The sequence below is a fragment of the Cylas formicarius genome, unplaced genomic scaffold (genome assembly GCF_029955315.1).
Source record: "Cylas formicarius isolate icCylForm1 unplaced genomic scaffold, icCylForm1.1 PGA_scaffold_2__14_contigs__length_35257938, whole genome shotgun sequence".
In the NCBI taxonomy this organism is placed as follows: domain Eukaryota; kingdom Metazoa; phylum Arthropoda; class Insecta; order Coleoptera; family Brentidae; genus Cylas; species Cylas formicarius.
This window is the reverse complement of record NW_026844319.1, coordinates 23,222,453-23,234,597: the sequence shown is the minus strand read 5'-3', so window position 1 is coordinate 23,234,597 and position 12,145 is coordinate 23,222,453. Positions and strand designations below refer to the sequence as shown.

Genomic DNA, 12,145 nt, shown 5'->3' with positions numbered 1-12,145 from the left:
CAGAAGCCGCTAAGTTGGTTTGGTTTTGCTAATAATATAATAATATATATAATAATAATATAATACATTATTATATAATAAATGTGATCAACGCGGTCACGAGTTCGTTTTGGCAGAGCGAGGGCGTAATAAACGAGTGGCTGAGGGAATTTAGCAACGTCTTGGAATACTATAATTTTTCTGCCACCAATAGCTGTTCGGTACTTGTTTGGCAGAACAGCACAAATATATTCGGTGTTTTGTACCAAAAAAGTAATAATCGTGGTAAAAGTATAACCAATACGTTGATCAACTTCTTCGCTTCGCTCGTGCTAAATCAAACTAGTGAGTAATGTGTCGTTTATCAAATTCATTAGTATTATTGTTTCGAAGCAAATTTCGCGCACATAACTTTAATCGTTCTTAATTATAATTTTATAAGTTATTTCAATATCATAAACATTAGTGAAACCTGCTTTTATTTTCACCTTGAAATCCAACAATGCTGTAACAGACAGGGGGTTTCATTTTAAAAAAATATTTAGCACTGTTGTGAAATATTTTTGCCACAGTATGCCGTATAGAGCGAACAACCCTGTATATAGTAAATCAAGACACGTTAGCCCGGAGTGCAATAGAATTTGTGATAAACGCACAGTTTTTCTTTGGTTGCGGGCGAGCTTTTTCAGTTTTTGCCTATTTGAGCGTTTCTTATGATTCGTCAAAACCGGATATGTTCGAGAGGTAAGACGAATGACGTTCGATGTTCATTTGCTAGATTCTCTTTTTTTTTTGTTCCGTTTCTCTTTTTCCTTTCGTTTTGTACATATTTCTCCGACACGCACTGCCATTATTGCGGTTTCACTTTATCGCAAATTAGTATTGCACACACACACATACACACGTGTAGCGTAGGGATGCGAGGCGTGTCACGCGGCAAAGCGTACTTTGCCACGTGGCGCTCTGAACAATCCTTGCGACGCTAGCGTAATGTCGCCAGCGAGATTGTACTAAGTACTAACCCCTCGCCCATCTTTAGGTTTCTTTGCTCGCAAAGCCCGGACGTGCTCGGCTTGCCCTTGGTGCCTTGCGGTAGAATTACTTACTTGGGGAACCAAGGTACCTTTTTTATCACCCTTACACTTTTCCTAATTTCGATGGGGCTGAATTACGTGTGAAACGCGACCGTCTTAAGCCGAAATACGAAATACGAATTCCGTTTAATTTGAAAATTCAAAGTAAAATTTACAAAACTGCAGTTCTTTCCGATTATTTGAACTTAAATTATTTTACTATTATTATTACTATTATTTACATTCAATATATAATGTTTTATTTAATAAGTGTTCAATATTTCACAGTGTAATTAATCTAGTATTTTTAAAGCAGGAAGTTCTATACTTGAAAGCCGATTTCTGAAAGAAATTTGGGAAATTGCCTTTGAGGACATCGAAAAACCTTACTTTACCTATTCAACATGTGAAAGAATTAAGGAATCGAATAACAGACTATTGTAGAACCATTCAAAACACTCCAGGAAATTTTCCAACGCTAATGTTCGTGCTAATGTACGTGCATATAGGTGGACTCGAACATTTATAAAATTTATTGTGATTTGATTCAGGTTTTCGTTTCGTTCTTTTTAGTATTCATCCATTTAATTTAAATTTTAAGCTTAATTTTAAAATAAGAAAATCGAAAATGTTGATAAAAAAAAGTTATTTTACATTATATTACTTTATTAAAAACATCGATTACTTAAAACCAAAATATTTCAGAAACGATTTGTAATAAGAAGGCATTTTCAGATAAAAGTGATTGAAGCCATTTTTTCCGTAAAATATAATGAGCTTTGCATATGGTGAAAGAGACATATAGGTAGCGTCCCCTAAATAAGAACTAAATTAGGTAATACAAATGGAAATTTCTCATGTCAAAAAGCTATCATGCACCAATTTTCGTTCAGAAATCAAAGAACTTTGAATTTTCACACCATATACCTCGAGTATGATATTAGACAAAAGGTTTATAGCAATTTTTTGCCTTAAAAATGCTTGAGAAATCCTGTAAAATATCGGACACTTATTAAGTAACACCCTGTATAATAATTTAGTAATATTATCTTGCTTGTTGAAGCTTTGGAAATATTGGAAATCTGACAATACCTAGCGCACCCATTCAAACCTCCACACAAATACCTCGCTTATACTTTGACATTAAGTGCTTCTATCCGAATTATATAGCTACTAGATATAGCGAGGCTCTGCCTATTATAATAATAGCTATTTTCGCGGAGTCGAATCTGAATCCATTCAGAATATAAAGTGATAGCGCATGTCATCGAATTCATTCGGGATGTTTAGATGCGAATTTGCCAAATAAAAATCACTAACATACCCATCCCAATTAATTGTGAAACATTTGCTTTAAAATGACTTAAACAAAAAAGTAATTTGCACGATTTGTGATTTTACCATTTCAATATTACCTGTTGCATAATTTTTTTTAGAGTTTTAAAAATTTTACTATTATTGTCTTTATTTAAAGCAAATAAAATATGTTTCTACTCTACAAATATCTTTTTTATGCATTTTATGCAATATGCAATATCTGCTGAACGCGTTCCGAATGAGATCGAAATAATAAGCCTCCTTCGCGAACATTTTACACATGAGTTCCCAATGCATTCAGGATTCTCTCCGCAATATTACTTTCGAAATCAACTTTTTTTTGTGACATTAACGGGCATCATTCCAGCCAATATGATCTGTCATTTCAAACCTAGCTTTTAAGCAACCACTATGACCGCTGACAGTTCGTCAATAGGACAGTTTTCAGTTTAGATCCGGCATATTTTTCCAATATTTTGTCCGAATATGCCCCAGATCCGAAAACAAAGCGAATTAAGTATTTGGAAGCCGATGTTTAGAAATAAAACATCTGAAAGGACAGCTTAGGGGCTTGCGCTGAGAGTCGTTGTTCCCTTCTGTGCAAAAATGTCATAATAGCTATAAAATCAGAATAAATATTCGCCATTACTATTAAACTTACCAGAATATTTACTTGACCAGATGGTTTTGCGCTAGACAAAATTTATTCAAAGAAAAAAAAAAGTAGTTACTATTACTATACATAATTATCAATAAAGCTTTTTTATATGAGAACGTTAGAAAATGATACACGTAGTTCTGACCCAATCAGCGAGCATGACGTTTGGGCCTTTTATCTTTTTTTTTTAACTTTCGCTATACTAGAGTACATCTGTGCATGTCGGTCGTGGTCTTTGACTGTTATCTGTGATAAGGTTGGTATAAACGCGTTTTCCGATCACCAGCGTACACGTGCCCCAACACGACCCTCGATAAACATATCCGAAGGTTAAAAATTTAATATTAATTCCAATCATCGATTCGAAGTTTCCCGATTGTTGATCTTCAAAACATTTCGTTGGCAAACACAAACAACCAACCCTCGACTTGATCGACAAACGGAAATTCATCCTTCCTTTTGTACATCCGTCATGTTGGTCACGTGGCGCCCTAACCGGACTGGCCTTAGTTTTGTCGCTTGTTTCTGTAATTTTCCCGATTTTGCCCCCGACACAAACGTAGCCCGGATCAAGACTCGTCGCCGTTGGACGGATCGAAATGGCCGCTGAAACCCGGCCTACTGGTACAGGTGAACAAAATGAACAACGTCAGTATCAGTAGATTGAGCCCTCCGAGTTCGAGCCCGCGTAATACGACGAAGACCAGCGCCTACTTGAGGTTGCGCAGAAACAAAAGTAAGGTTTACGCGCGAATAAAAAGGCTCCGCGCAGTCTTAGGACTGGGAGGGGATGAAGCAGCCACTTTGGGCATCAAGGCGGGCGCAGGAGGAGGTAAATTGTGTTTTTTTTTCCTTTCTGCTTTCGTTCGGACGCGCCGGTCGCCCTTTTCTGATGTTTTTGCATGTTAGTTGTGACGTTTAAAAAGATGGCGACATCGCCACCGAGCGCCAGGTCCGCCACCGTCAACCCACGAAAACGGAAAAAACCGGGAGATGGTAAGTCCGACGTGAAAGTTAAAAAAAATAGAGATGATCGTGAGTTTTTATTTTGTAGGGCTGGAAAACATTGTTTTTACTTTTCCTATTTGAAGAATATCGAACATTCCTAAAAATCGCACGTTTGACCGTTTCGAAGGTGCGAACAAGAAACTAAAAGCAATATTTTCGAATAGAACAAAATTATCTTAACCGAAAATGCATAAATCATTAAAAATTTACCAATCCAAGTGAATAATATTATTTCTCAGACCGCTTAGCTGATAAATATTTAATCTGATTTAAATACGTTTCTTAGGAGAATAGAACGTATGTGTTTAGAATTCCATCTCTGGACTTATGCATGCTCATTGTACCCAAATTCTCTACTAGTAGTAGTTATTGCTAAGAATAAATAAACATTTTTTATAGCAAAACGTCGGTACTCACAAACAAAAAAAAATTAAAACCAGAACCAGAAATAAACTAGTATATTGGGTAAATAATATACTTAATACATATTATATATATATATATATATATATATATATATATATATATATATATATATATATATATATATATATATATATATATATATATATATATATATATATATATATATATATTCTCACGTATTGATTCACGGATGGAAAAATGTGATGACACTATATTCCGGGATATCATCCGTTCGCTCGTTGAACTCCGACTGGAATCCTGCAAATCCTGCATCCGACTGGAATTCTGTAGTGTTCGAAGTGTTTTCGAAGCGCGAGCATTGAAGATGCCAAGTGAGATTTTGGCGAAACGTCTGCAGGATTCCAGTCGGATGCAGGATTCCAATCGGAGTTCAACGAGCGAACGGATGATATTCCGGAATATAGTGTCATCTATATATATATATATATATATATATATATATATATATATATATATATATATATATATATATATATATATATATATATATATATATATATATATATATATATATATATATATATATATATATATATATATATATATATATATATATATATATATATATATATATATATATATATATGTCCAATTGTCCAACAAATGTATGAAATCTTATCTCAACTAATCTTAGAAGAAATTATCAGTTAACTTAAATTTTGAAACTATCTGGAAAAATAACTGTTCTCATTCGCTAATATAAAAAGCCGTACCAACTCGTGAAAATGAATAATGCAAGATTTTTGAGCCATTACAAAACCTCCCTGCGAAGAAAATAAAACATCTGAAATAGAAGCAAATAGAAGCTAGGCATTTTAGGGTACCTTGTACTGCATTTTACTATGAAACTCAGAAATAATTGAGTTTATTTTTTAATATGAGCAGTATACTAAAAAAATCTACAGTAATTTAAATGTTGTTATTTTCTATGGCGTGTGTTTTTCATTTTAGGCACAACTTAAAATTTGCGTTATTTTGCAATCAAACCAAACATGGTTGAAACTCCTAGAGTGGCAGGATAAAATAGTATAGTAATTTTTTGATACGCATTAACCAACTAGGATGTTCTAGTTCCTTTCTAGGGTCTAAAATGTTTTCTGAAATTTGTAGTTTGGGGTATTGTCTTACTGAATCTTTCCTTCCAACCATCGTCTTAGAAATAGGTACCATTATTATTTTACATTAATCTTACGAATTACATACCCACAAGTAGTGCTGTTCTTTAGCAGTGGCGTAAAAAATCTGGTGGCAGATACGGAATCAACGAAAATTGAAACGTTACGTGGAAATAAAAAAATTATTAGAAATACATCGTACCGACAACATCAAATTTTACCGAAAAACATTTCAATATTCCAAATTCCAATTTTTCCGGAAATTCGGACCGCTCGACGCTCTAGAGCACGTACCCCGTTTTATCGTCATGTTCTTAAAAATACTAATTTATTTAAAACAAATAACAGTTTTGTACATCGTGTTCTCTCTGTATCTCTTTAACCTGATCAACTTGTTACTGATCGGCATTTTTTTTTGTTTTATTTAGTGAATTTTAGTGAAATTTAGTTGGAAATTTTATTGTTATTATTTTCGGGCTTCGCCTGTAGATAAATAAATAAGTAAATATATGTTAGGACCATTTTTTTGCTTTCGCGCAGTTCCTAGCCATTTAGCATCGAAATTTTCTTTTTTTACTCAAACAAATTAGAACGGAACCCGACGAATTATCGGACGGGACCTTGTAAAACTGTTTTTTCTTTTTTCCGCACAGCGCCGCCTCTAAACCAATCTTCTACCGGAGATAAAATAAGGACGGGGGTCGCGGCACCGGTTGGAAATATGCAGGACCACCCCCACGCGGCCCACGACCCCAACGACAAAGGCTTCTATGAGAACCTCCCCTTCCACGGCATGCAGAACCCCCCCAACAAGGTAAACCGTCCGTACACGCAGACGCGAACCTTCCGTTTTGTCCGCTTTTGTGGTTTTAATTTTTGCATGTGTTCCCCTCGCCCCGCGACTCGTTTTTGCAGCCCATTTCCGTTATCGCGCCGTTTCAACAATGTGCAAAGCGTGCCGTCCAAACCGACCAAAAACCTCCACCGAAGATGCCGGACTTGGAGCCGCTGAGGATCAGAAGGAACCAATCTTTCCACGGGTTTCAAACCAATCCCGGATACTACACCCCACGATTTCTACATCCATTTAACCTTCCTCTAGCGAGAAACCTCAGCAACCCGTTCATCAACTCGCCACCCTTCAATTATCCCCGCTACCACGCGTACTGGCCTCCCACTCCATCCCGACCGTCTATTATTCGTCCCTCCAACTTTAGGGTTTCTCCTCCTATGAGAACGCAAGAACCGGCGATAAGGACAGACGAAGCGAAAGCGCTACCGAAAACCAAAAGGGTTAACTTGTCCGAACGAAAATTCGGCTCGCTCAAAACGGAAAAGCACAAATGCTATTCGCCCACCTTTTACTCGATGAGGTGCAAAAAACACGCCAAAAAGCGACCGATCGTTTACGCGTTGCCAAAAAAATGCCTGAGCCCGCTATCGAAGAGTACAGCGAAGGATTTTCAAAATCTGACGGACAGTATACAGATTTTGGAGGAGGCTACGCCGAAACCGGCCCCCAGGTGCAGGAAGCACCGGAAACCGGAGATTATATACGCGAACATTTGCAATTCGCTGCAGGGGAACGTTCCCTCGGGAAACTCGCCTGACAGTTCCAACGGTAGCGAGGAAGGCGGTACCGTATCCGTAACGGAAGCTCAGATCCATGTCAGTACCGTGGAAGTGGTAGAATCGAATGAAAGAACCGCGGAAACGGATCGAGCGAAAAAGGTAGTACCAACCATTGCGGCGCAGGCTATAAAGAACTCGCCCGTACTAAAAGTAAGTCCGAATTTCATTAAGCCGAAAGTGGAGAGCCCCAAAGGGGCACTATCGCTTCAAATCTTGGCGAAGAGAAAAGCCTCTCCGGTGCAAGCGGCGGATAAGTCGCAAAAAGACGAGAATAAAGAAAACGAAACCGGTACAGTGGCTAACGATAGAAATCCTGTGGCACAGGTTTGTTTTTTTTTTGTTTGCTTTGGCTGTGGCAGTACCGTTCTTATAGTCGCGCTCCGGTCTAAATGCATAAGTTTTTGGTCAAAAAGGATAATAGAAATTTTATTTGAATTGTGTCAAATATTTGAACCGTTATAACTCAGGGAATTCAGGGTCGCATATTTTTTATCTTGATTATAAATCAATTTGACGCTATTGACATATTCGCAGCGTTCACCGATGACGTATTTCAGTTCAAAGAACTCCGTGAATGTAATGTGATGGTTGTTTACTTTTCAAAAAATGATAGTTCGTTCTCCTACTCTCTCTGCCTACTTAAAAGCATCAAAAACGATCCTCATAGAATTTTATCAATGACAAGAGAGTGTTAATAAATTAAAAATTAAAATTCATTTAGCGACAATATAAAATCTAGTACCTAAAGTAATTTCTCAAACTTGCTTACTGAGGTACTTAAAATCGGTCCGAAAAATTAAACAGCTATTCAGGTTTGTGGTTATTCTTCCCTGGCTGGGGATATTTTTTCTTTTGCGCAAAAAGAGGTGTTTTGTTTGCTAGCAAGCTGAAAATCCATAGCTGCAAATATTATTTTAAAAACATTTGAACTCATCGCCTTTGTTTTTGTATCAAGTTTGTCTTTATGTGTTTACAAATCGAGATAAATTATTATTAAATATTTATAAATCTAAGTTTGCTTTCGGTTCTCCTCGAAATATGTAAAATTAATTTTTAAAAACTTACCAAATAATGAAAAGACATGTTAATCTTTAAATTATTTCAACAGTGTTCGATAGAAAAAAACATATTGTTGACGTGTTTTTAGAATTTTTTAAAATTTCGTTAAAACTTTTTTGTTATGGCGAACTCTTAAATGTTTTATATGGGCCACCCTGTATATTATTGAATCACTGATTATTCGCCTTCGAAATACATTAATGTTTGCATTTTTGTTTAGTCGTTCAAATAAACGAAATATGAAAGTTTATTTCGCTAGCTATTTCTACAACGGCGTAAAGACATATACGTAATATAATATAATTAGTAATAGTCAATTTAAGGCGAAAATGATAAAAAACTGCAAACCAAATAGGGCTAGCGAGTTGCAAAAAATAGTGGTTGTAGAAAATTAGTCCTACGGCGTCACGAAATTTAAGCACACCAACAGAACTGACGTTGCAAAAACTTTAAAAGAAAAACAAAAAACAAACTACACATTACCAGACCTTGGCCGCCTTTCCAGCAGGTTCCTGGGAGCCAAAATCACAATTTGACAATTGGCAGTAAACATTTGTTTTCTTAATTTCGGTCGCTTCGTCTAAATCCTACTTACTAATTCAAAATTCGAAACTGATTTTTTTGAAAAAGACTGTAGCAAAATTTCAAGTTGTTTTTGGAAAGTTAATTTTAAGTTCTATTAATCAAAAATATACAGGACGTCCCATTTTATTATTAAAAATTACGATTTTTCAAAATGCTCGATTGTGGTTGTTACCACTAGGATTTTTATGACAAATGAGTCCCAGACGTCAGATTTCGCTTCTCTGCATTAGAAACTGGAGTTAACAGCAATAAATTTTTGACCAAAAAGTAGCACTTGCGAGCACTTGCGCCTCGGCCGGTTGCGCGAACCTAACCGGCAGCTAACCCAAAACTAACCAGGTTTTATTTCAGCACGCTTTTTACACGCTAACAGCCAGCCATTGCAAGAAACCCGCGTGCCCGCCCCAATACTCGGCCACGATTCCCCACCAAAAACATACGAAACTGATCCCGAAGGCCCTGTTCCAAGACCAGCTGGCCAAAAGCAAATCGTTCTCGAGCAAATCGTCGAAGCAAAAAAGACACTTTCAAATCCCGCTGCAGAAGTGCCACAGTTTCAAGTTCCAAACGGCGGAAAGCTACTTCCAGCCGATAAAAAATATCCACGAGGAGAACCTCATGCGTAACGGGTACCTCAGAGATTACCCGAGCAGTACCAGCCTCGCTAGTCAACGGAGCACGTGTTCGCGACGTAAACGCGAGAGACCGAAACAAAAGACCAAAGGTCCGCTAGTACTGATGCGACCGAACGATTACCAAGAGAACGTCGAGTTCCAGGAGAAGGTACAGAGCTCGGTACTGCTGCAGTACCCACAGCCGATGATAGCGGCGACGGGCAGGGTCGTTGTCCCGCCCGCCATTAAACAAAACGGCGTCGTCCAATACGCGGACTTGGATATGCCGTCGAGCCGGAAAAGCTCGCACGATTCTAGCTCGACCAGCTCCTCGAAAAGCAAAAAGCACAAACCCAAGACTGAATACGCGACGCTAAAATTTAACGATATCGGCCAAGAGATCGACGTTTAACGCACGATCCCTGTGGCACACTAATTAAGGATCTATCGAGGTTTGTATGGCTTTCTTTTGGTTAGTATGAAATTAAAACTAATTTTTAACGCGGTCGTTATCTAGTTTAATTTGGTAATTACAAGAAATTACTCACTCTGACTCCTACGGAGTACAGTCGTATAATACAAGAGAGAAATATTACGAAAAATTAAAATTACCTTTCCAGTAACCATTCCATGCTTTCCAAAAGCGATTGAAATCCAACTTCTCAGCCGAGCGACAATTTTTTTTTATACACATACATATATTTTCTAATCTACACAGGAATAAACCATAGAGAAATCTAATAAAGAAGGGAGTTTTAATCGAAATTTACACTTTTTACAGACACAGACCACAACATAAACTTTCTAAAACAACGGGGCTAATTCGTTGCCTTTGAATTGGTTATGGGTTAATAATTAAGAAAATTTTAAAAATTATAACGAAACACTTTCTTAAAACTTGCTTTTACAGTGTTGAAGATTTTTTTTTATAACGCAGTAAATGATTGATGTATATTGTATGTTCGCGTATCTGTTGAAATAGTATTTCTCTCTATAAATTGGATCTTACCATTTTTATTCTTTGTATTTTTTTTATTGTTGTTGTTTTTCGTGACTTACTATAATTTACATTTGGTCTAAGAATAGTAAATAGAAGAGCACTACTACTGTTGCAAGACTCCCAAAAAGTTATTTTTAACTCACGTTTCATTTTATAAATGCCTTAATTCCATGGTCTTTTGCGCGGCGAAAAATTCTGTGGTTTAGGTCAACGAACAATACAATTAATAAAATAAACAAAACTTAAAAATGACATTTGGGAATTTCTATAACGCTAATACTTTATGCAGTAAATACTGTTTTCACCAGCGCCATCATTAGCTACAGGGCCAACCCATTTTCTGGCGGCAGATGGCGGAAAATAACAACCGTTATCTTAAAATTACAGAGAAAAGTGATAATAATGCAGCCCTTTGCTGAATCATAAATGATTCAATATTACAAAATCCGTACCCACATTTATGATACTAACGTTTTATAAACACGGCGAAACTTCTATTAGTGGTTAGTTCGCGATAGTGGTTTATAAGCAGTTATAGGAAGGAAGTATATCATAAAACTGAATAATAAATAATAATGGTGCAGTTAAACTGTAATGTAAATGAAACAAATAATAGGTTTATATACGTTGCACACATCCAAATGAAAATAAAAAATAATAGGATTTGAATTATTGTGGAACAAATCCTAATTATATGCAAAACTTTAGGCATATTTATTAAACTATATGATAACCCCACTTTCAATTTACCTGTGTAATAAATAAAATTGTTATTTTCTTTTAAACTGTAAAATATGAGATAGTTTTTCGTTTTTCAGTGGCCATTATTTTGATCAATAAACGAACAAATTTCTATGTCTTCTGTCTATCCCAGCTGGAACAAATATAGATGGAAACGCATATATAACTCGCAACGGAATTTGTTTAATTTTTCATTTTATTCTCTTAGAATAGTAGAACTTCCTTAAACGTACATTCGACAACAAAAACATCACTGACACACAATTCACTGTGTACCTAATATGATTCTGAATTCTGTTTTAGACTAACGGGGTACACGCAACCGGTGGTAGCGATACCTATATCTTTTAAGGTAATTATCGGGACATGTAGTTTACCAATTTTAGTCAATATTTTAGCGATTATAGTTGTATACAAATTTCCCGTTTTTATTGAACTCCCAAGCAATGCCCTACACACTTTCTCTTCTCTTTTCTACGTCGCATGGACCGCATTGCTTAAAGCCAGTTGCCCAATTCCGAGTCCGGATTCGCATATTCGAATTAAAACTGCCACCGAGAGCGCGAAATCAATACAATCGACGACCACCCGGCAGCCTATATTTATTCGTGTAATTTCTTTCTCGTGCTTTTTGCAGCCGTACAGACCCGACCCGTGCGATCTCGTCTACGCAGACGTCGACTACAAATCGAACTATGGTCCGATCAATTACAAAGCCGCCTCGATCTACGCCGCAATGAAGAGGAACAGGAACAACAACCAATTGGAGGAAGTGGATAAAAACGATCTACTGTAATACGCGACAAGGCGCACAACGAATCGCTGATGAACTCTAACCTCAATTTTTTTCGTTGCCTGCTTTTGAATTTCGCGGTAGGGTGGGTCGGCTGCCTGTTACACCCTGTAATATTCCAAAC

General features: G+C 36.7%; 1 protein-coding gene across 6 annotated transcripts in view; it reads left to right on the top strand.

Annotated features, from left to right (window-relative positions):
- LOC132697708 (hemicentin-1) overlaps positions 1-11,956 on the top strand; it is a 405,569-nt gene extending 393,613 nt beyond the window's left edge. For 4 of the 6 annotated variants that reach the window (XM_060663290.1, XM_060663291.1, XM_060663288.1 and 1 more), the window contains 7 exons: positions 3,591-3,859; positions 3,937-4,023; positions 6,251-6,411; positions 6,513-7,553; positions 9,225-9,939; positions 11,532-11,580; positions 11,866-11,956. In XM_060663290.1, the coding sequence (XP_060519273.1) occupies positions 3,591-3,859; positions 3,937-4,023; positions 6,251-6,411; positions 6,513-7,553; positions 9,225-9,899 (2,233 nt within the window). In that variant the 3' untranslated portion in view covers positions 9,900-9,939; positions 11,532-11,580; positions 11,866-11,956. The remainder of the gene's footprint in view (positions 1-3,590; positions 3,860-3,936; positions 4,024-6,250; positions 6,412-6,512; positions 7,554-9,224; positions 9,940-11,531; positions 11,581-11,865) is intronic. The other 2 variants (XM_060663293.1, XM_060663292.1) reach the window with 2 other exon arrangements.
- Positions 11,957-12,145: the final 189 nt, after the last annotated feature.